Consider the following 25025-nt stretch of genomic DNA (forward strand, 5'->3'; position numbering starts at 1 on the left):
CCTCACACTCTTTTAGGGTTTCACTTCATTCGCATCTTGCTCGTGGAGTTTCTGACAAGACACCTGTTGACATTTTTATTTTTGCGCCCCATGATGTAAGGTGTTTTTTAAAATTTGGACTGTTCCCCAGATTCTCTGTCTTCTGTTTCCTGCAGCCTGTGTATGACCCGCCCCACCTGCTCACTTCCATCCGTCGATGCCGGCCCGCCTGCCGGCCGCCGTCTCCACAATTAGCCGGTCGGTGTGTGCTCTTACGGTTTGCCGTCAGTCTGCGCTTCGGGAAAATTCTCAACCATTCCGGCTTCAACGATTTTCCCGCTCCATTTGCTCTTCCTTTCCCTCCACTATGTATCCCTCTGATGCCCGTCACACCCATAAAAAACTACCTTGTTGGCTGTCTTGTTGTGATTTCTCTTTTTCTTTGGTGATCTTTGCGTTTCCACTTAGCAAGTTTCTACTCTCAAGCCCACAGATTCTTTCTTCCGCCAGCCCAGCCAACCGACGAGCCTCTCAGGCACTCATTCCTCTCACTGCTGTAATGCACTCAGTTCCAGCCTTTCCTTTTGATTCATTTTTCCAACTCTGACCTCTCAGCTTATATGACCCATCTGTTCTTGTATGCTATGTGCTTCTGTCCTGACAGGTCTTAATACATTAATAATTGTGAAGGTCCCTGTGTATTGATTCCAAAATGGTGAGTTTCTTTCAGAGCCTTGCTTTGTCCCTTCGGGTTATATTTTTTTCTTGCCTTGTAGCATTTCTTGTAATTGTGTTGTTGAAAAATTAGGTAATAAAAGCTTAGGTAAATATCTTTTAGTGTGAAGTTCGCTTTTCTTCCCCTCCCCTTCCTTCCCTTTCCAGTTTCCTTGTAGCTGTAGGTAGCTCCTTAGAGGCCAGGACGGTGAGAGTTGGCCTCAAGTACTTTGGACCTGTTGTCGGGAGAGACCAGGCCCTGGAGCAGGACTTCATGTTCAGTAAAGTAGGGGGCAGCCAAACAGAGGAAGGCCCTGAAGAAATGGACCGACACTGCGGCTGCATCCATTTCTCAATGAGGGGAACAATTGTGAGCATGGCGCAGGGCTGCGCAGTGCTTCTTCTGTGGTGCACAAGACCCCTGTGGGCAGAGCCAACTCAGTGGCACCTCACAACAGCCACAGCAGGTACCCGGATGGCTTCCTTTTCCCTAAGAGCTCATCCTCAGATAGGATCCAGATGGGCTCTGTCGCTCAGAGTCTGCCATGTTGAAGCCCGGCAGTGTGTACGGTAGTAAGGGGTCAGGGAGGGAAATTCTCATGACATTAGAATGAATGTCTCCTGTACTGGGTCGGTCTCCCTGGACAGGAACCTTGACAAGTGTTTCCTGGCTCTCCCCCTTCCTTCTGCAGGCAAAGGGAGACAAGGTGAGCGGGAACTGGAGCTGGGAAAATTCTCTTTCTCCAGGTAGGATGGGGCTTTGCTGAAGTCTGTTCCACTGGGGAGTAGACGTTTGTTTTGGAGAATGCTCTGAATGTATTTCACCATGGCTATTTATTCAGCCCGCCCCTGCCCCTCCGCCTCTGTCAGAGCCACAGAGTAACTTTCTTTACCCTTGAGCTGGTGGGGTTGCTGGGGGCAGAGACCCACGAGGATGGGTGGGCGAGGTCTCTCTAAAATTGCCATCCTCAGGAGTTTCTCAGTCTCATAATAGTCCACACTTGGCCTTCAGGAATTTATCAAAATTATCATTTCATTGTTCCCACCACCTGACGGTTTTAGTGGCTTCTGTCTGAGGCAATGAGATTGCAGCTCACTCTGATTTTGCTGTCGCTCCAGATTTCTGAGTGGGTGGTTGTCCTGTGACCTCAGTTCTCCCACGGACCCAAGCTGGGTTTCCGTTTGTTCAGTTTTGTCCTTGTGGAGGGAGAGATGGTCAAATTACAGCTCTTTCAGGTCTGGTTGGAGCCCAAACCAGAAAGCCTTGGTTCATTTTGATAGACCCATTTCTCCGTTAAGATTCCTTATCAGTGCATTCATAAGACCATGTATTTCTTTAATTCTGTAATCATGTGGGTTTTTTCCTAATTATTTGGACACATTTATAAGAACTGCTTTGAAGCTTTTGATAAATTCCATATCTGGGACAAGAGTGAGTCATTTTATATTAAGTATCTTTTTTCTCCTTGGTATATATTAAATTTTTTTTGTTTTCCTCTTTGTCTGTCTTATTATTTTTGGTTGAAAACTGAGCTTTGTGGACAACAAGCGCTAGCATCTCTGGTTCGCGAGAGGATTGTTAGTTTGCTTTTCTTTTTCCTTTTTCTTTCATATAACCTTTAACAAGAACGTTTAAGCCTCATTGCTTGTGCTGCAGGCAATGAAGGATGGCTGGGAATTCAGACGGGCACCCCGGACAAGAATGGCCCCCCAAAATGACCTGTGCAGTTCAAGCCAGATGGTTTTGAAAACTGGGATAAGCCCAGGATCTCCTACCCATCTGGGACTGCATGCAGGTTTTTACGATATGAATTGGGAAAGACAAGAATGCTAACAAGGCGCCCAGCAGGCCTCCGCAGACTAAGTCCTTGACCAAATGAGCAGGTGTGACGTGGCAGTAAGTGGGCAGACACCCCTTAGCCGGGCCTCGGGGGCCCAAAACCAGGGCGTGGCTGGATCCATTCCGGAGGAGCTCCGGCACCAGGCCTCTTGGGTAATGCTGATTCCTTCGCACTTCGGTGCCTTGAAAGCCTGAGAAGGAATGTGTAAGTTTGTCTTGATGCTCGTGGTCTTGAAGCACTGTCTGAATTCTTTCCGTGGTGGGCACTGCTTTTGTGGTGCCCACAAGGATGGCTGCCAGGTGGAACCCCCCGGGCGCCGACGCGCTTCCAGAGCCGGCAGGACAGACCCTCAGTCCAAGTCTGTCTTCTGCAGCAGCGCAGGAAGGATGCCGCGGTCCCAAGGTGCTGCTTCCTCAGCTGAAGAATCGCATCCTGGTGTGAGCCCGTCCAGCTGCTGCCGGGAAAGGGACCTTCTGGAAGGGAAACGTGAGGACGACCATGTCGGAGGCCGCACACCAGCCACGCAGGCAAAGGCTTTGAGCGGCCCGCAGAGGTGATGTGGGTGACAGGCCTTGTTTGGAAGATGTGAGGGCTGGTGCGCTCCTTGCGTGAGTTTCTGCATCCATCACGTTGCTTAAGGCCTTTCTTCGCGAAGGATTTTCTAACCTCCACGGTGGGCTCCGCTCATTAGCACAGGCAAGTGCCAGCTGAGGCTCACGCACAGGCCGAAGGGGCTTCAGGTGAGGTCGCCAACACCTCGGGCGCTGGGGTTGGGGCAGTGGGAGCTTTCTGATAACGTTCCCGGCTTCTTCCATAGTTACTGCTCCCTCTCTCTGCTGGAGTCGGTTTTGATAACTGGATTTCCCACGGCCACAGGCCGGGGAGCCGCCGCTGCTGCAGATGGGCCGGGCGAGGGGTCTGTTACCTTTTTGAGCAGGCGCTGGCTTGTCTGGCATCGAACTGCAAACCGTTTCCCTCGAGGTGTGTGGCGGCAACGTCTGTTCAGCGCTCGGGACTTACCATGATTCCGTTTGGACACGGTCTGCTCTTGCTTGTCAGCTTAGTTTAGTAGTCACACGCAACGATTCGGGCAGTTTATACTGAAAACTTGCATCTAAAGCTTCTGGTCCTTCTCTTACTTTCAGAATCTATCCTGATATTTCCAGCTGCTCTGCCAGCTCTGAGCTCTGTCCTTTGTCACTTGACACAGCGAGATGGTCGTTGTTTGCTTCCCAGAGCTATGAGAATTGGGGAGCATTCACAGACAGATGCTCATTTCTTACACAGTCTGCTTTCCACCTTTCATGGATTAACGTCTGTTGTTGCAGCTGCTTTGGATATATTTGATAATACATTTATTGTTTTATTTTACTTTGATAATACTTTTAATACATTGGGTATTTTAAATATATTTTGTTCCGTTTTTTTACTGTTAACTCTAAAAGGGTTTCTCCAATCAGTTCATCCCATCATTCCTGAAGTTGGGCTCTCGGTGCTTCGCTAACGTCTCTGATGAGAACACCTGTGTGTTGTTTCATGCCGTTAGACTCCAAGGTCTAGTGGCAGTAACTTGTACTTAAATTCAACACATCCAGCAAACTACCCTTTTATGGATTTCTGCATAAAAGGTTTCCTCTACTGCTTTTCCAAGGCCGTATTACACAGACAGGAACCTCAACAACATAAAGGCCCAAGGATGGGATTCTATTGATTTAGAAACCAGTCCAGATTTGGGGGGATGGCAGGAATACAAGTCGAAAAGCTGTAGGCTGACAGTTAATTATGAAGGGGGCTTTAAAAAGTTTACATGAAAATGGAATGAAAAGAAAATGGGACTTTTTCCACGAACTTTTTGAAGCCCTGTTGTGCATAAAAGGAGTGTGGAATTTGTAAGGACGGAGACAAAGTAGAGCACCAAGGTCAGGAGGGAAATCACTTAAGGTGAAATAGGTGCATTCCTTTGGCTCCGTTCAGTAGTTTTCATCGGTGTGTGCGCTTAGAACCCTGCTTCTCTGTATCAAAAGCAAAGACACAGAACTATGAGAGGCAGTAAACAAAAAGTATTGCTACAAGAATTTCAGTTTATTCGTGCATGGGCTTATTTTAAGCACGTTTACACATGTCTCTGTGATCAGTGGATGGCTGCAGAAAAGTCCTCTCTGTGATACACTTGTCTGAGTCTCGTTAGGATATCGTCCCCCAAAATAGGCCCGACCCAAGCAGTGTCTGCCCAAGGGGATCTGCTTGACCAGTTAAATGACAAGCAAAGACGTCAGAAGATTATGGTGACTGGTTGTTTTTTTGGTGGGGGGCGGTGGTGGATTTTAAAGGGGTTATATTGATAGGTTTTCTTGAAAGGCTCATGACAATCATGGGGTTTTATTAAGAAGAATCTTTACAAACGTGGAAAACTGCATTAACGAAATCAAGGTCAGAAAAGTTGCCCCAAAGAGTTTATTTATTGCCTTCTTCCCATAATGACAATACACCTGCTCATTTCCTTGAAGCCAGTTAGGACCATCCTCTGAGAATTTAGTTGGGAATCTTTACCCATCCACCCTATAATCCTGATCTTGCCCCTTCAGATTTCCTTTTGTTCCCAAACTAAAACAAATGGAAAAGAGTCGAGTCCTTGGCAGATGACCCAAATGACTCTTTGATGTGTCAAAAATCAATGGAGGCAGAATTCTCAGGGGGAAGAGTTAGAGAGATGGAGACTCCTATGAGGGGGTACGTTGAGAAACAATAGCTTCACAAGTTTGACATTTTTAATACAAGTTTCTAGGCTTTTGAAGCAATACTTTTGACCTATATTTCTATTCTTTTCTTCACCAGTCATGTAAAATATCGTAATACATCTTGAGATATTCTGGAGAATCATACTGGTTAGATGTACATTATTTAGCATCAAAACAGAGACATGGGCAAAAAGCCGACATGATGAGGCAGCCAAGTAAATCAACATTCTCTGATTGGCTTTACATAACATCTTTGGCCCCCCAGCCTACCTCCTCTTTGCTGATGGTTGGACCTAGCTTAAGAAGGCAAAGATAAAGCAAAGGGAAATTATTAGCTCTCTGAGATCTTTGCTCACCCCTCCCACAAGAACAATGGTTCCCGGGAATTCAGCTAAGATAAAATAAATTTCCAATACTGATAATGTCCGAGTCATACATTAGACATTTACTTTTGTAGTCTATCTTAATCAGTGTAACATAAAGCAAGCTAAGTGATAAGAAAAAAGAGTGGCCCTGCAAAAGTTAGGTTCCCTTTAAAATAGAGCAAATTATTACCGAAGACGTAAATCTTCCCACATTTTCAATAATCCGCATAGCATGACTATCTCATAGTATTTCTTCCAACATTCAACAGCTTCTGCAGCAGAAGGATCCTCTTTTATATTGCTCTGATACTCAATGAGCTCAACACGCTTGTTTTTGTATTTCTCCAAAGTTTTTTTAAACCGCTGTGCAATAGGACCAGGTATTGTTCCATCCTGAATATCGCACCACCTGCAAAGCAGCACGCTAATTACAATGCTTATCTTCTATTATGTGCTGAATCATTTTCTAAACCATACTCACAGATTAATTCTTTCTTCGATCAGAGCAGTATAATTCTCACAACTCTCTTCATCATCCCAGTCTCTCCAAAGGAAGTCATAAAAAAACCTACAATAAAGCAAACTAAGATGACAGAGATCACATCGCCGCTCCCATGTTTGGAATTAAACACTCTTCTGATGTCAGAATTCTCTACATGAATCTTAATAGTTAGAAAATATACTGTAAATGATCAATGAGCTAATCATAAAAGACAAAACTTTACAAATTAGGTGATCTGGATTCGGTTTTAGGTTATAACTGCCCATCAGATAGTTCTTAATGGTCCAAATTTTATAGATTTTTGACTATAATTTTGTGCACCAAAGAAGTACTGCTTAAAATATAATTTTAAAATTTGGGGGGGCGGACAGGGAGAGGGCACACATTAGAGAATCAAAAACATGCATTCAAACATTCTGGGTTTACATGGGTAACTTTCTCAAATTACATCAACTTTGTAAGAAGCACCCTATGTGACATCTATTATTTGCAGTACATTGAATGGTGAAAAAAGAAATCAAATATCTTTAAAGTGCTTAAATGTGGGCAGAATTTAATGTTGCTATCATTAATATACTAAAATTTAATTGTTATAAAATGCAAGGTCAAACAATGGCAAGCTTTTCAATGGCCAAATATAATACTCAGGCAATGCATATACATATACATATATATATGACCTAAATATGTTCATTGTAAAAATGAACAAATTCAATCTAGCAGTGACTAAAAAGCAAGGCAATAAAGATATAAAATGTGCTGGTGTGGAGAAACTTACATACTGAGTTAACCTTTTGAACATAACTTTGACTTTCAGAGTCAGTAAGCCCAAATACCTTACAACTTCCAAGGCTAGAGCAATATCATGGATATTGGGATCTTGTCCTTCAACCGGATACACTTCCAAGAGCGGTACACTGTGCTCCAATTCTTCCAAAATCTCACCAACCAAATCCCTTGGAATATTGGCAATATTCGAAGAAAAAGGCTCCGCAACAGAAACCGTAACTTTGAAACAAGATGAGGTGCTTTGGCGTGGTTTACAAGTCACCTAAGAGCAAGAGGATAAGATGCGTTGTTACGAATCAAAGTAACCCCCAACGGCGTCGCATAGACGACCCATGATCACGCCTCTTTTTTCCCCTCTCTAACAGTCAACACGGGGGCAATTCCGGATCCACACAAACAAAGCGGCAACACCATTTCAAAACTTACTTCTGAACCATATGGGTTTTCAGGTACCGGGAGAGGCCTGTCCTTGCTCTTATTGCTTATTTCTGAATTGCCAGACTTTGGATTTCATAGACCAGTGACATTTTTTTTTTTTGGTAAAAACTAGACTAACGTTGCCCCTCAAGTATGCTTCAAAACCAAACCATTACCTACATCATATCACTTGCAAAAGAAAGGGAATTCAACCATCAAAAGGGGAAAAAGGGCGTCATCAAGAACAAAGCCCCCACACGGAGTGAACGCGCGGCGACAGTGCCGTGCTGGAGAGGCACGGGGTCTGTGCACTGGAGGTTTTCCCACGGAAAGAGATCATCTGCCCTACTGACACCCCATTATGCTTCCACTAATCACCTTTGAAAAGCTTCACGTGAAGGCCCATCACGATGCTTTCGGGTATTTCTGGCATATCCCGGCTTCTTCACTGGCATCACAATTCAAAGGCGCCCACTGTGCGTGCATTTTCCTTTGTCTCTGGCCTGAGTGCCTACAGAGGGATGGAAATCCCTGGGGGCCGGTCTGCGTGCCCCTGGCTCATTCAAGCAACATCTGTGCTTTTCCAAGACTTTAAAGACGTCGTTTGCCACAGACCTGTCCAAATGCAGTAACTTTCTAAAATAAAATAGAAAAGTGGAAAACTCAAAACCCAAAGCCAAGTCAGTTGTCTCTTTCTCCCATGTTTTTCCTTTGCATCGCACTTCCTTCCCATGTGCCCAGTTTCTGCCATGGTTTCCTTGCTGTTAGCGGAAGCCTTCAGCCGTTCTTGTAGAGCAGGTGCACGGTGACAGGTGAGCTTTGTTTCCCTGCAGCAGCGAATTCCGTGGAGGACATTTCTGGATGATGCTTGCTTGATAGTGGTTTCTGTCACAGCACGGCAAAAACGTGTCATTTCCTTCTTGCGCCCCCATCGTTCCCCATCAGAGACTTCCTGCCATCCCATTTCTCCCTCGAGCAATGCGCTTCTCTCCAGCTGTTTTCAAGACGGTTGACTACCACGTGTCTTGGTATGGATTTCTTGAACTTGGAATGCACCCAAACTGTCTGATTCTGTATGTTTATGTCTTTTGCCAAACATGGAAAACACTTCAGCCGCTCTTTCTTCAAACATTTTTTTTCAGTACCTCCTCCCTCCCCCCGCTTCTTTTCTGAGTCTCTGAAGACGTGAGTTCTAGGTCCTGAGTGAGACTCCACATGGCTCTGAGGTTATGGTGGGTTCCCCACACACACCCCCGCCTCAGTCTTTGGCCTCTCGGGTGTTCAGATGGGAGCCTTTCCTTTTCGGATCTTCGTGTCCATGGATTCTTTCCTCTGTCCTCTTCATTCTTCTCCATTAAAATGTCTGCTTGGGGCATTATCTTTTTGTGCGTTCTAAAATTTCCATTTGGTTCTTCTTTACATCTTTCGTTTCTTTGTGAAGGTGTTCTATTGCTTTGCTATGGTTACATATGTTTTCCCATGTGTTTCATGTGTGCACTTGATGGCGTTTTTATGAAAACAGCTGTAAAACCCTTACCCGATCGCTCTAACATCTCTTGTTAGCGTCTCTCCTTCAAGTTGACATCTTCCTGATTCAGGTCTGAAAAGTGATTTCCTATTGATCTTGAACATTCTGAGAACTGTGTTGTGGCACTTGGGATCTTACTGAGTTTTATGTTTTAGCAAGTTCTCTCTGACATTGGTCTGGTGGAAACAGAGGTAGGAGGCGACTCACTTCTTACTGGCACGTGGGGAGGGATGCTCAGACTCTCCACGTCTCTGTTGATATCTGGTGAAGAGGAGGCCCTGCCGCTTCAGGCTCCCCACTAGAACTCTGCCGACACTGTGGGTTTTAAAGTCCTGTCCTGACACGAGCTGTCTTCGAACAGAGATTCTTTCTTAATGCCAGGTGGCTGGGTAGCATGATACAGTCCAGGGTCCCCCTATAATCTTCATTGACACACTGGAGGGGCGGAATGACATGGCCGTTGCCCAGTCAGTCTTAGTGCTTGGTCTTCTCTAAGTTCACCCTGGCGACACATGCTTCACTATAGCGTGGTGAAGGCCAGAGTCTAGGTTCTTCGCCTGGCCTCTTCACCTGTGGACGAGAAGAGTGAGTGGCAGTTCTCATGGGGTTTGCGACGACTGCCCCTTTCTTGGTATTTGGACCCTAGAAACCTGACTTCTCTGAAAGCTTTATTTATTTGTTTGTTTGTTTATTTATTTTGCTGTCTTTTCTGTATGCACTTGCTGGCACTTCTGCATTGCTGGCTCCTGCAGTCCCCAGATCAGGAACTTCAAGGCAAAAGGCAAGACTGGAAAACTCTCGACCATTTCATTCCCTGGGTCACAGCATCCCTGGTTGATTTAATATCTGTTTTCCAATGCCTTCTTAGGTTTGTTTCATATGTAATCCAGAGCTTTCAGCTGTACTGACTGAGCAAAAGCATTAGAGTACATACACTCCAGCTCCCGAGAAGGGGAAGTGCCTGTTTCTTTCTTTTCTTTTTCCTTACAAACCTCAAGAGGACATAATAATGTATTGAAGGTTATAAAGAAGATCCTTCCAGAAACAGTTGTATTTTGGCATTTCTCTGAGTTGGCCTGCATGGATCCAGTGACTTTGAGCTCCCGTGAAAATTTTATTTGATAATAACTCAGTCGGATCTTCCAAATGCCACCACGAGTCCTCAAGGATCAAGACCGTCACGTCTAATGAGCAGCACCTGTCTGATTTCTGTCGTTGAGGCAGCTCCAAACAGCAATGACGCGGGCGGGGGTGGGGTGGGGTGGAGAATGACTGATGGTTCACTTCATTTGATCTCTGAAAGCTAAGCTGTGCTTGTGGTTGTCGGTAGATGTTGAGCCAGCTCTGACGCTAGCGATCCTATGTACCACAGAGGGAAACACCACCCTGTCCGACCTCTACGTGAGCCCATTGTCCCAGCCACCGTGGCAATCCACTCCTGACGGCCTTCCTTTTGGCCGCTGCCCCTCTGCTTTACTGACATGATGTCCTTCTCCAGGGACTGGTCTCTCCCGACAACATTGCCGAAGGACCTAAGACACCTTTGCCGCTGGCGGAGCGCTCTGGCTGTCCTCCCCGGACAGACCGTTCGTCCTTGGAGCAGTCCGTGATCCCTTCAGCACTCTTCTCCGGCACCGCAGTCCAAATGCGCCCACTCTTCTCTGGTTTTCCTGATTCAGTGTCCGACATTCACGTGCATTTGAAGCATCGAAAATACAGTAACTAAAATGGTCCTTCAGTCCTCAAAGGAGCATTCTTGCTTTTCAGTACTCTAAAGGAGACTTGCGCAGCGGCTTTCCCAAGGCTCTGCACGTTTTCATGTCTTCGCGGCTGCTTCCATGAGCATCGATTGTGGATCCGAGCAAGATGAAATCCTTGACAACTTCAATCTCTTCTCCATTAAACATGGTGCTACCCATGGGTTCACTCGTGAGGATTTGGGTCTCTACATTGGGGTGTCATCCATCGTGAAGGCTGCAATCCTTGACCATCATCGGCAAGTGCTTAAGGGCCTCCTCACTTTGAACAATCAAGATTGTGTTATTTGCATATCAATGAAAGTTAATAAGTTTTCCTCTGAACCTGATGCCACATTCCTCTTCATATGCGCCAGCTTCTCTGTCATCTCCTCAGCACACAGGTTGAGTAAGTATGGTGAGCTGATACGAACCTGACACGCACCTTTCTTGATTTTAAACCATGAAATATGCCCTTGTTCTGTTTGCACAACTGCCCCCAATCCATATACGTGTTCCTTATGAGCACACTGAAGCGTTCTGGGATTCCCTTTCTTCTTAAGGTTAGCCATAGTTTGCTATGATCCTCATGGTAGAATCCTTTGAATAGTCAATAAAACACAAGTAAACATTTTTTTTATATATTCTCTGCTTTGAGTCAAGATGTGTCTGGCGTCAGCATTGAGATCCCTATTCCACGTCCTCTTGAGATTCTAGCCTGAACCTCTGGCAGCTCCCTGTCAATGTCCTGCTGCAAGCCTTGTTGGATGATCGTAAGTATAATTGTACTTGCATGTGATATCGATGACATTGTTCTATAATTGGAGCATTCTGTTGGGTCACTTTTCTTTAGAATGGGTGCAAATATACATATCTTCCAGTCAGTTGGCCAGATTTCTGTCGTCCATATTTCCTGTGGTAGATGAGTAAGTGCTTCAGCTTGTGGAAGCATTTCAATGGTGTTCCATCAATTCCTGGAGACTTGTTTTGGCTCATGCTTTCTGTGCCGCCTGAACTTCTTCCTTCATCACCACCATCATCACCATATGCTACCTTCTGAAATGGTGGAATGCCAAATATTTATTTTTGGTACAGTGACTCTGTATATTTTTCCATCTCATTTTCCTGCATCATTCAATATTTTGCCTATAGAATATGTCAGTATTGAAAGGCGAGGCTTGACTTTTTTCTGCAGTTCTTTTCAGATATGCTGAGAATATTCCTCTCTTTTGGTCTTCTAATTCTAGGTCCTTGCACATTTCATTCTAGCATTTGGTTTGTCTTTTTGAGTTGCCCTTTGAAATCTTCCATTCAACTCCTTGACGTCATCTGTTCGTTCATTCGCTTCAGATACTCCATGATTAAGGGCCAGTTTCAGAGTCTCTTCGGACATCCCCTTGAGCTTTGCTTTCCAATGACCTTTTGCTTTCCCACGAATGATGGTCTTGATGTCGTCTCGCAGCTCACCGGGTTTTCCGTCATTAGTGTTCACTGCATCGAATCTGTTCCTGAGATATTCTCCATATTCAGGCGGGGCGAACTTCAGGTCATGTCTTGGTTCCTGTGGCCTTGTTTTCATTGTCTTCAGCTTTCTCCTGAACCTCCCCATGAGCCCTTCCTGGTCCGTTCCACAGTCGTCCCCTCGTCTGGTTTCAGCTGCTGATATTGAGCTTCTCCATTGTGTCTTTCCACAGATGTCGTCCATGTGATTTCTGTGTATTCCATCGGGGGAAGTCCATGTGTACAGTCGCCTTTTGTGTTGTTGAGAAGGCATTTGTTATGAGCAAGTCGTTGGTTTTGCCAAGTTCTATCATGAGAGCTCCAGCTTCATTTCGAAAACCAAGGGCATATTTTCCAACTACTGCTCCTTCTTTGTTTTCAACTGTTGCTTTCCAGTCACCAGTAAACTCCCAAGGCACCTCGATTGTGTGTTTGATCAAATTTTAACCGAAGTTGTTGGGAATTCTTCAACTTCATCACAACCTTCTTAGCGTGACTAGATCAGTTACTTTATACTTTTTTAATTTTGTTGCTGTTTTCTCCTGTCCTGTTCTTTTTGTTTCATTTCCCCCTTTCAGCCTGCCTTTGTGGTAATTTCGGTGGAAGATTCGGGGACAGAGGGAAAAGCCCACAAGTGTTCAAAGAGCTGAAAAATCTGTTAGTTTTCATCAACAGATCGAGTTCCAGAATTCCATGGGCATTGGTTTCTTAGCCACACTGGAAGGTCAAAGACAATGGGAAAAGTTTTTCCAAATTCTGTATAAAAATTAGAACCTAGGGGGGAGGGAGGAGGGGAAAAAAAAGAGGACCTGATGCAAGGGGCTTAAGTGGAGAGCAAATGCCTTGAGAATGATTGGGGCAGGGAATGTATGGATGTGCTTTATACAATTGATGTATGTATATGTATGGATTGTGGTAAGAGTTGTATGAGTCCCTAATAAAATGTAAAAGAAGAAAAGAGAAAAAAAAAAAAAAGGCCCCTGAAGAGTGTTGAAAAACAATGATGTTACTTTAAGACTAGGTTCATCTTACCCAAACCATGGCATTGCCAATTACCTCATATGCATTTACAAGTTGGACATTGAATAAGAAAGAATTAAGAAGAACCAGTGTATTTGAATTGTAGTGCAGGGGCCTTCAAATGGACAAACAAATATGTCTTGGCAGAAGTAAGGTCAGGGTGCTAGATAGAGATAAGGAGGTGAGAGTTCACATGAAATTCTTTGGACATGTAAGAAGTGATCAGTCCTTGGAGAAGGATATTTTGTTTGGTAAAGTAAAGGGGTAGTGAAAAATAGGAACCCCTCAACTGAAAGGATTGATACAGTAACTTAGGTAATAGGTTCATTCTAAATTGTGAGAATGCTGCAGGGCTTGGCAGTGTTTCATTCCTTTGTGCACAGGGTCCCTGTGAGATGGAATGGACTCAATCAGAACTATCAACAAGAAGAACCTCAGAAATTACTAAGCAATACCCAAGCAATGCACAAAATACTAAATATTTAGCTATGTTTACAAAAGTTATTTCCATGTTATCAAATGCCTGAAAGCTCAAGAGACATTCACTGGAATATAAGCTTATTAAAAATAAGGAATGGGTTTCTTTTGTTTAAAAATATAATAAAATAAAGGTGATGCAAAACCAAAAAAAAAAAAATTAGAACCTAGGATTCAGATACCTTGTCAAATTATCAAAGAGCCCTGGTCAGCAGTGTGCGGTTTGAACCCACTCTGCAGGAGACAGATGAGGCTACAGCTTCAGACACCCTAGAGAACCATTCTCTCCTCCTACCTCCTGTTGCTCTGGGTCAGAATTGACGTTAGCAGCAGTGAGGGAGTCATGTGATCCAACAAATACGAGGACCTTTTCAAGCACACACAATCTTAATCGTTTTATCAGCTCTGTGCCTTTCCTGGATAAATCCTGGGTCAAAGTAAGAGAATACCCCAAGAATAAAAGGAAGACATCTGGGAAACAGTCTCTGCATGAGAGACTGGTGAGAGGAAATCTAAGGCTGGCCATGGAAGGAGGTGCTGAGAGGCCAGCTGTCCAACAGGTCTAGAGACTTAAAATCCAGAATTCAGAACAGAAGGATGTAAATGGTATGTCTTCAAAAGAACAAAACAGCTAGCTAAGTCTGAATATATGCAGTGTATTTCCGACAAAGCCTGAGAACTTACAGGGATTTGATATAGCTTAAGCCACTGCATGTCCACAGAACTTCCGGGACCTAGATAGGTTCTTATTGAATGAAGGAGGCTGCCCTGAGGAGTTGATGGTAAAGGAAGCAATGCTGGGATACCATCGCTCAGTGGGTCAGGAAGGTTTTGATGAGTTATACAGATTGGGCTTCCATATAAAACTTGATGGCAAAAACAAACAAACAAACAAGCATCTTATATTGCTAGGAGAGAGAGAGAGAGAGAGAGAGAGAGAGAGAGAGAGAGAGAGAGAGAGAGAGAGAGAGAGAGAGAGAGAGAGAGAGAGAGAGAAAAGAATTACGTTAAAGTCACTGATATGACCAGTTTCCTCGATTTATCCGGATGAAACATGTCCAGGGAAGTTATGAAATCTCCAGGCAAAAGCGAGGAGGAAGCCTCCGGGAAACGCTAAAAATAGGGTCTTACTGCAAAACCAATTCACTCTAAGATTCTTGTATTCCTTTGGAGTCTCTGTGGTTGAAAACATGCAGGTCTTTAGCTGTAAAGATGCCAGCAGCGGACTTTCTTTCGCTTTGTCGTGAGCTGCTGTCGAGATAGCTCTGACTCAGGACATCCCCAAGCACGTCAGAGCAAAATATCGCCCTGTGCAGGGCCAGCTTCATGCCCCTTGGCGTGTGTGAGTCCCGTGAGACAGTATTCTGTGTGAGTCACAGGGTTTTCACTGGCCAGTTTTGCTAGGTCACCAGACCTCTCTTCCTAGTCTGTTTTAGTCTGGAAGCTCCACTGAACACTGTCCTCCAGGGGAGGTGGGGTGGTAATTACTGGTAATTTGAAATACTACTAATCGAGCTCCCAGCACCATAGCAACACCGCATAGGATATCACAGTATGACAAACCGACAGATGGGGAGTGATATTTTTCCATAGAACATATAATTTGTATTTGTTTTTAATTAATATGTAATATAAGGAGTCCTAAAGCCAAGTTTTTCATGTAATCAAAATGACAGCTTTGAGATCACTACCTAAAGCTGGGGTATAGTTTGTAATTACAAAGGTTCTTTTCTGTGCTGATGCTTAATCACATTTTTGATATCATATGTCCCAATATTTAGTCTACAGATTAAAAAAAGCAAAATCAGATCAGATGAAATCCTGGAAGGTGATGTATTATGCCAAAAGGGTACTTTCCAAAGTTGGGGGGAAATCTAATTTAATAATAGTTTCCTGATCAGACAGATGAGGATTGAAGGGATTTGGTAGGAAATGCCCGTTTGTTAAGGCCTAAATACTAGTTTTTCAAAGATATGCACTTTTGTTCTTTTTAGGTTATTTCAGCAACTGTAACTAGGCTAATAAATATTGTCTGATACTACTGCTACATGATAACTGTTTACATGTACGTGGGTGCTCATCCTTCCCCTTATTTTTTTTAAATCATTTTATTGGGGGCTCATACAATTCTTATCACAATCCATACATCCATCCTTTGTGTCAAGCACATATGTACATTTGTTGCCATCATCATTCTCAAAACATTTGCTTTCTACTTGAGCCTTTAGTATCATTGTCCCCCTCCCTCCCCACCCCCACCACATGAACCCATCATAATTCATAATTATGAATTCATAATTATTTTGTCATATGTTACACTGTCTGACATCTCCCCCGCCCTCTGCTGTCCATCCCCCAGGGAGGAGGCTATATGTAGATTCTTGTAATCAGTTTCCCCTTTCTACCCCACGTTCCCTCCACCCTCCAGGCATCGCCACTCTCACCACTGGTTCTGAAGGAGTCATCTCTCCTGGATTCCCCCTTATATTTTTTTAATCCTACTAATTTACTTAGAAATTTAAAATAGAAGTTCCTGTTAACCTATATATTAAATATCAAATCCACAAGTTTAACAAGGTCATATTTAACTATCTTAAAAAGATCTGATGAAGTAGCCCCGTCCGTCCTTTTGGTCAAGCGGTAAGGCATGTATGTCTTAATGTATCTACTTTTAAAAAATCGTTTTATCCTTCAGGACCAAGGGTGTGAGGGACGATGCTGGGAGAGTGGAGGGTGAGTGGGTTGGAAAGGGGGAACTGATTACAAGGATCCACATGTGACCTCTTCCCTGGGAGAGGGACAGCAGAGAAGGGGGGAAGGGAGACTCCGGATAGGGCAAGATATGACAAAATAATGATGTATAAATTACCAAGGGCACATGAGGGAGGGGGCAAAGGGGAGGGAGGGGGAAAAAAAAGAGGACCTGATGCAAAGGGCTTAAGTGGAGAGCAAATGCCTTGAGAATGATTGGGGCAGGGAATGTATGGATGTGCTTTATACAATTGATGTATGTATATGTATGGATGGTGATAAGAGTTGTATGAGTCCCTAATAAAATGTAAAAAAAGAAAAGAGGAGAAAAAAATGATTAGGGCAAAGACTGTACAATTGCTTTATACAATTGATGTATGTATATGTATGAACTGTGATAAGAATCGTATGAGCCCCAATAAATTGTTTTAAAAAATCGTTTTATTAGGGGCTCGTACAACTCATCACAACCCATACATCAATTGTGTCAAGCACATTTCATAATTTTATTAAGAGAGACCCTGGCTTTTGCCTTGCGTGGTGTGTTTGGGCGGGGCGCACGCACACGCACACGCGTGCGCGTCGGTGGTCAACCAGTAGCCCTGTCCGTCCTTTTGGTCAAGCGGTAAGGCATGTATGTCTTAATGTGTCTACTTTTAAAAAATCGTTTTATTAGGGGCTCGTACAACTCTTATCACAACCCATACATCAATTGTGTCAAGCACATTTCATAATTTTTATTAAAAAGACCCTGCCTGGCTTGTGCGCATGTCTGGCGCACATGCGCGTTAGGGCGCGCAGGGGCGACCAGTGCTCCCTCCTCCTCTCGGTCCCAATTTCCCCACACGTTTAGGTTAGTTTCGGGTTTTCTTTTATGCATCTGATCACTGATTGTCTCAAGGTTTGTTTGTTTTTTTCTTTCCTATTGATTTCATCACTTTACTTCATCGAGATACACTCACTCACTCACTCACTCACTCACTCACTCACTCACTCACTCACTCACTCACTCACGCCAGTCACGCTACTGAGCAGGAATCCCGCGCTGACGAGAGCTCCGGAACCGGCAAATGGCCACCTGCTCTTCCTTGCAAGACGCTGATAGACATCTTCTACCATGGACCCTTTTGGCGCCCGTACTGACTGATGGGAGCACCATAGAACTTCTTTGCAAGACGTTGAGCCTCCTCCAAAGAAGCAAACACAAGAAACTCCTCTTCAGAGAAGAAATAACGTGTGGCATTAGGGCCCAGCCAAGAAGTTGGACCATCGCCAAGAATCAGCAGCTGGTCCAAGGAGCCACCGCAAAAGTGTGGAGAAACCCCATGAGAGAGACTTGACTGGGACAGTGAATACGTCAAAGAACCAACCAAGTTGTCCGTTGAAACCTGGGTAGAGACAGACAGGCACTGACTTTTAGAGAGCTAGGAACCAAGGAGACATCAACTCCTGCTGTGCTCTCTCCACCTCTACCCGGGTGAACGCACCGATGAAGGCAATGCTGGTTGGGACTGTGATGCTAGAATGATACGTGTGCAGAGCGCTGCTATTATGCTCATACTTAGGATCACGCTTGCTCGCTCCAGTCCTTTTATCCTGTGGATTATTTTTGGCTGGTGTGATGTGTGTCTGCAGTGAATAAACCGAGCATTCGAAAATGTCAAAAAAAAAAAAAAAAAGATCGGTTGATTTAATTCAAAGAACAAAGATCAGATAAAGATAATTTACCTCAACGAGGATGCCAACAAACGGGATAGAAGCTTCTTCATATTTCACAAAAAATAATTCGGGATTAGTTTTCCAGACACCAAGCCATTTGTCTTTCATCTTTAATTTTTCTGATAGGTATTTACTCATAGCCTCATCAGCATCTTCTGCCTAGCAAATAAATAAACGTATATGAAATTGTAGATTTAAGAAAGAAAAAAATAAAAAAGAAAGAAAAAAAAAGAAATTGTAGATTTATAACTAAACACCTTTGCTAATATCTATGGAAATATGGAAGCATATAGCCTTTTAAAAGCCATTTTCTTGGCATATAGTTTACATCTCATCCAATTCCATAGTAGTTCAGGCACATTCAGGAGAGTTGCACAGCCCCCCCCCCCACCCAATCCATTTGAGAACATTGTCTCCATTCTGTGCTCACCATCAGTAGCTCCCCATTGCCCCCAACCACCCTGTCGTCCCCCCAAGGAACCGTGAATCCAGTTACTGTCTCTATAGATTTACCTACGCTGCAGTTCATATACAGAAGAACATTTTTAAAAACCCACCAAATTAAACAATGATAACAAAGTAAAACATACTTCAATCGAAAAAAAAAGCAGAAAGATTAAAAACTAGAGCAAATTTGAAATGGATTCAAGAGGAGATGAAATAATAAAGTGATACATTTTAACCTCATTGGGATTCTCCCACCATGGGGTGCAGTCCAATTCCCAGAGAGCCCACAGCACATGGGAGAACTGCCCCTTTGGGCTTCCAAGACTGTGAATCAGAGGAGCAGACAGCCTCATCTTTCTGCCACTGCGGGTATGCTGGGCTTGTTAACTGGAGACCTTGAGATGAGCAGTCCAACATTTACTGGACAGGGCCACTAGGGCTCCTATATTTAACACATTGTGATTTTTATATTAAAAACCTAGTCATTTCTTCCCTGGGCTTCAAAGATGTAATAAACAATTTAAAACATTTTCAGTTCTTAAACATTTTCAATAGCATTCCATTGATTTTTCATTTTAGTTTCAGCTACCTTAAGGAAGTTGAATTAGTCATTTGATCTTATCTTAGTAATAACACTATGACTTTAAACAATCATTTAAAAATCATTTTATTGGGGGCTTGTACATCTCTTATCATAATCCATACATCTATCCATTGTGTCAAGCATATGTGTACATTTGTTGCCATCATCATTTTCAAAACATTTTTCTTTCCACTTCAGCCCTTGGAATCAGTTCATTTTTCCCCACCCTCCTTCACTAGCCCTTGACAATTTATAAATTATTATTTTTCCATGTCTTATATTGACTGTTGTTTCCTTTCACCCACTTTTCTCTTGTCCGTCCCCCAGGGAGGGGCTTATAGGTATATCATTGTGATCAGTTCCCAATGACACTATAACTTTATAGAAGTTTTTCAATTTGCCTTTTAGGGATATAACTTTATCCAACCATCAATTTCAAATGTATGAGGGTCTAAGTAAAAAAAAAAAAGGGTGGGGGGACTGCTGTTCGGGTTACAGTTCATAGGCTCACAGGGTCCTTGCAAACGAAATGCGTGGGAAAGTGTTTCTGTGGTGAGTGGATGGACGCAGGCACTTTCTCATTGTGATTATTTACTGCTGTTAGATGCTGTCAGGTTGCTGCCGACTCGTCGCAACCCGACCTACCACAGGACCAAACACTGCCCAGGCGGTGCCATCTTCACACTGGCTATGCTTGAGCCCATCCTTGTAGCCACTGTGTCAATCCATCTCTCTGAACTTTGTCTTTTTTTGCCGATCTTCTACTTTACCAAGCATGGCGTCCTCCTCTAGAAGCTGGTCTCTCCAGATACCATGTCCAAAGCATGGGAGAGGCCGCTCCGGCCTCGCGCCTCAGGAGTGCTCCGGCTGTGCTTCTCTGAGCCAGCCTTGTTCTTTCTTCTGGAAGCCCGTGGTTTAGTTCACGTTCATTGCCAACACCGTAATTCAAAGGCATCACTTGTTCTGTCCTGCTTACTTTCCAGCTTTAGAATACAAAATGGTATTTTCATACTCTACTGAAAATACCACAGCTGGGTCCAGTGCATCTTAGTTTTCAAAGTAACATCTAAACTTTTTAATACTTTAAAGCAGTGTGGGAAACTTCCAGCCCACGAAATCAGCCAGAGCAGCCAACAACGCACATGCTTCACCAAAGAGAAGCAATTTCAGCCATCACCTTAGGAGTGACAGCAGACTAATTTTTAAGTTAATAATTTTGTATGGTCTTTCAATGATTTTATAAATATCCAAGTGGCCAATGGCAGAAAAGGTTCCCCACTCATGTTTTATTTATAAGGTTCTTTTTGCAGCCGATAGGCCCATTGCAATATGTCATGTGGTTTCCTGATACTGTCTATATAGATGCTGATTGGGGATCAAAATAAAATTAAGGAGATCCCTGAAGATATGGATGCTCAAGTTTAACGAAGAAATCAGATGGTGCTCACCTGTCAGAAAGAACAGCATCTGGAGTCTGAAAGGCTTGTCTTGCAACAAGCAGCCATGTAAGTGAGATGTCAGCTAAGCCTGCATGGAAGGAGCACACCAACCTGAGTGATTCAAAGACTGTAAGTAATAAAATCCAAATTCAGAGGAAGGAATCATATTAGAACTTAAGTTCCGGTCATCTGATTTGCAGGAAGCTATGGATGCCAGGGGAAGCCCCAAATCCATTTGCAGGCCCCTAGGTGGATGAAGCCTCTGGTGAATCTCCTCTGACCACAGTCCAGGGGAATGAATAGCCTTACTGTCGGACAGTGAGCACTGAAGAGTCAATATGGCAGATGTCGCTAGGTTCAAATGTCAAACTTAGCATTTGGTCCCCCTTTTATCCCATTTTAAATTTGCTTCAGTTTTTAATATTTTCTGCTTTCCTTTAGATTGAGGTTTTTCTTTTTCATTTTGTCATTTTTGTTCAACTTTTTGGTTTCTTGGTTTTTTGTATGTTTTTCTGTATGTGAAATCCAGGATCGGTAAATCTATAGAGACAGTAAGTGGATTCATTACCTAGGGGCATGGTAGGGGAGGTTTGGGGGGAAATGGTGTGTTAACGACAATGACTACAAGAAAGAACAAAATATTCTAAAATTTATTGTGTGATGATCGCACAACTCTTCTTAATATGATCCAACTATCAAATCGTGTGACATGTGAATTATATACCAATATAGCTATTTCAAAAATGAAACTAAATTCCCATCAATTTCATTTTTTCTTCATTTATAGTGATGTTAATTATTAGTCCATTTGTGAGCAATTTTTTTCTTTAGGTAGATCTTGAGGTCTAATCCATCTTGAAGGCTTCAGTCTCCCAGCAAGTTCTCTTCACTTTCAGCAAGCAAGATCATATCATCTGCATCTCGCAAGTTGCTCATGGGCCTTCTTCCAATCTCGATGCCCCAGTCCTTTCCATATAGTCCAGCTTCACATGATCTTCTCTGTGCACAGACTGAACACGCACGATGACAGGGCGCAACCTTGGCGCTGCCCTTTCTAGATTTTCAACCCTGGCACTGCCTAAGCAACTACCTCTTGGTCTATGAACAGCTCCCCACGGGCACCCTGAAGTGTTGTGGAATTCCCACTCTCTAATGGTACCCATCATTTGGTGTGAGCCACACCGCCGAAGGCCTTGCCTAGTCAATGAAACACGGGCGGTCATCCTGATATTCTCTGCTGTCAGCTGACATCTATCTGGCACATCCTCTTCCGAATCCAGTCTTGAACTTCTGGCAGTTCCCTGTTGATGGACAGCTGCAACTACTAACTCAGCAGAGTTTTACTTGTGTGCAGTACTTGTGATATTGTTTTAATAATCTCTACACTCCGCTGAGTTGCCTGTCCTCGGAGTATTCACAAATATGGATCTCCTCAGCCGATTGGCTCGGTCACCATGGTTCTCATTTCTTGGCATACATTAGTGAGCCACCTCCTACATGGATGGCATCAATTTGTTGAAACATTTCCATTGGTATCGACTCCATTCCTGGAGCCTTGTTTTGTTTTGTTTTTTAACCAATGCCTTCAGTGCAGCCTGGATTTCTTCTTTCAATACAATGAGATCTGATTCAGTACAATAAAATCTTGATTATCTCCTACCCCCTAAAATGGCTTCATTGTAATACTTTACTTTGCCTTGGAAGTCTTCCGTTCAGGTTCTTTCCTTCTTTCACTGGAGCTTCCCTAGGTTCTAGAGCAATTCTTACATCCATTTTGTTCTTTTCTTTCTTCCCTGTCTTTCTGAAGACCTTTTAGTTTATGTGTCTCTCTTTGGTGTTCTCGGACAACCTGTCTGGACTTTTGTTATTCATCAAAATGTCAAAAAAAATTTCCAGATGGTTTTTAAATTCCGGTAGAATATATTCAGCATTGTCGTTTTGGCTCTGGTGAACCTGTTTTCATCCTCAGTTTCATCTTCAACTGACATATAAGTAAATTGTCTGTTCTGGAGGAGGCCCCAGGCCTTGTTCAGACTGATAGAACCTTTAGAGGGATCGATCGCTTTAATGAAGGTCAGGAAGGCAGAAAAGATCAATTCAAGTCAAAGAATCAGCTCAAAAGGTGATGAGAACTGTTTTTGGAAATTCTAAAGGAGTTATATTGATAGTTTTTTTCCCCAAAGGACCAGGGACAATCATGAGAGCTTATTTTAAAGCAATTGTAAGGCCGTGGAAAACTGCACGGTTAGAAACAAGCCCGGGCAGTTGTCCTGAGGCTGCTTCCATCATGACCACGTGCCTGCTCATGCTCGGAGGGAAGCCGGGGCCCAACCGTAACATCTTTTTGGGAAAACTGGCCCCTCCATCCTACGTCTTGTCCTTCAGACATCTTTTTCGCACCTCCAACCCAAAGAACATTAAAAAGGAGCGCAAGCGGAGCCTCTCAAGGATGCCAACCTTCTTTCTCAACATGCGCCCACCTTGGTCTACAGGCTTCTGAAGGGAGTGTTTTCACTTCCCTACCTTTCCACTAAGAATTCTGCCCTTTTCCTACAGGTAAAAACGACAGTTTTGTCATCCTGAAGGGACTCCAATCTTTGTCGATGTTCATTGGGTTTGGGGGAGGCCATCTGAAGGGCAAGGTCAGGGTTGTGGACAGAGTAATGGTCATCCGCCAAGCCTTTGCTACTCTCGAAAAATGACCAGAGAGGTGCACTTGTCAGGATGAACAAAAAATTTCCTCGGCGTAACTTCCCCGGTCTTATTCTCACCAATGTAGTTTTAAATTTTCTTCAAAACGTCTTTCTTATCGGGAGACCTGGCGGCCCCAGTCAGTTACTTAAGATTGGTGATTTGGCAACACTTGCAGCTCCGCTTTCTGTGGTCCCGGGTCTCAGAACCCACGGGGTCGTTCTACCGTGTCCTACAGGGTCACTAGGAGTGAAGGGACTGGGTGGTAGTGAGTTTGGAACTTTATTTGGTTAAAAAAAAAACTCTTTGTGGACCCGCATTGTTCTGTCGGGCGGATCTTTGGGTCAGCAGCCCAAGGCCTAACCCCCTCCGCCCCCAGGCTCCTCCTGTCCCCCTCTGGCCCAGGGGAGAGCGGCCCCCCGGGGTTCCAGGACAACAACTCTTGACTGCCATGGAAAGCCTCCTCTTTCCCCAGCAGAGCGGCTGCGAGTGTCCAACCGCTGAGTCACCTAACGAGTGTCCACTCTGCCCTCCAGGGCTCTCCAAAGAGCAAACGCCCCTGGACACGGGCCCATGCCTAACAGGTCACTGTCCTGGTTTGATGATGGAAAAGGCACAGGTGACTCTGAGGGACACGGTCATTCTCTCTCTCATGCGAATATATCTAAAATGTCCAGCAGCGTTCCTAGACGCAGGTTTTCTTCGGCCCAACCACCCCAACGCACTGCTCAGAAGACCCCAGGCCCCTTGTCCTCACGGCCCGCGGTGGAGTGCGGGGTGGCCGGCGCCTGCTCGGGTCGCCTGCTCACCTTGCAGCCCTGCAGCACCTCGTCGCAGTACAGGGCCACCTTCTCGTCGCGCCACATGCCCCTCATGGGGGACACGCACAGCGGCGGCAACGGCTGCGCCTCCTCTTCCTCCTCCTCGGGCACCGACAGAAGGGGCTCCTCTTCCTCCTCCTCCTCCTCCTCTGCCCCCGCCGCGCGGACCCCGGCCTGGGAGCCCGGCAGGAGCTGCAGCCGCCGCCGGGCAGTCTCCCGGCCGGCCTTGCCCTTCACGGGCCGTGGAGAGGCCACCACCGACCGCACCGGGGACGCGACGCTCGGGAGGGTGGCGGCGGCCGCCGATCCCCCCGCGGACATGGTCAACACCTTCTCGCTGCGCCGGCCTGGGCTGCCGGCTAGCACGGAGTCCTCGGGCCCCAGGCCCCTCGGCCCCGACGCCATCGCCCCGGCCCCCGCGCCTGCCTGGCCGCAGCCGTTGGCCACTGGTCCCCCGGGCTGGCTGGTGGGCTAGCCGTGTCTTCCGCGATCGCAACGAGCGCCGCGTCGCGAGAGGCTCCCACGGGGCGGGGCGAGGGGCGGGGCCGGGGGTCAGGCTGGAGGGTCCTGGGTGGGGGTGCTGGGGGTGAGTGGGGGTGCGCACGCACACGTGGACGCAGTGGCGCTGTCGGAGTATCCTGTGTGCAGGGACATGGGGGAGCCGGGCGCTGATCCGCGGGAGGGTGCATCTCCGACAGGGAGTGGGGGCTCTCTGGAAAAGAGCCCCGGGGGACGCAGTGGTGACACGTTGGGCTGCCAGACCCCCAGCCGCTCTGCAGGAGGAAGACTGTTCTGCCTGCTCCAGGAAAGAACCACCCCGCCCCCCCGCATTGAGTCTCAGTCCTCCAGGGTCGCTGTGAGTCGCAGGCGACACGGAGGCAGTGAGTCCGTGGTCTGCAACAGAACTTCTCCTCCCAGCAGGAATTTTCATAGTCCGAAGACCCTCACAGGGCGACTAAGTGATGCAG

General features: G+C 45.1%; 1 protein-coding gene across 1 annotated transcript in view; it reads right to left on the reverse strand.

Moving 5' to 3' along the window:
* Positions 1-24462, reverse strand: part of SHCBP1L (SHC binding and spindle associated 1 like) — a 46174-nt gene extending 21712 nt beyond the window's left edge. Inside the window, exons 1-5 of the mRNA XM_075540496.1 lie at positions 24046-24462; positions 18086-18235; positions 6976-7190; positions 6119-6205; positions 5828-6046 (exon numbers count right to left, since the gene is read on the reverse strand). Of these exons, the coding sequence (XP_075396611.1) occupies positions 5828-6046; positions 6119-6205; positions 6976-7190; positions 18086-18235; positions 24046-24462 (1088 nt within the window). The remainder of the gene's footprint in view (positions 1-5827; positions 6047-6118; positions 6206-6975; positions 7191-18085; positions 18236-24045) is intronic.
* Between the last annotated feature and the right edge of the window lie 563 nt (positions 24463-25025).

Source organism: Tenrec ecaudatus, chromosome 1 (assembly GCF_050624435.1).
Source record: "Tenrec ecaudatus isolate mTenEca1 chromosome 1, mTenEca1.hap1, whole genome shotgun sequence".
In the NCBI taxonomy this organism is placed as follows: Eukaryota; Metazoa; Chordata; class Mammalia; order Afrosoricida; family Tenrecidae; genus Tenrec; species Tenrec ecaudatus.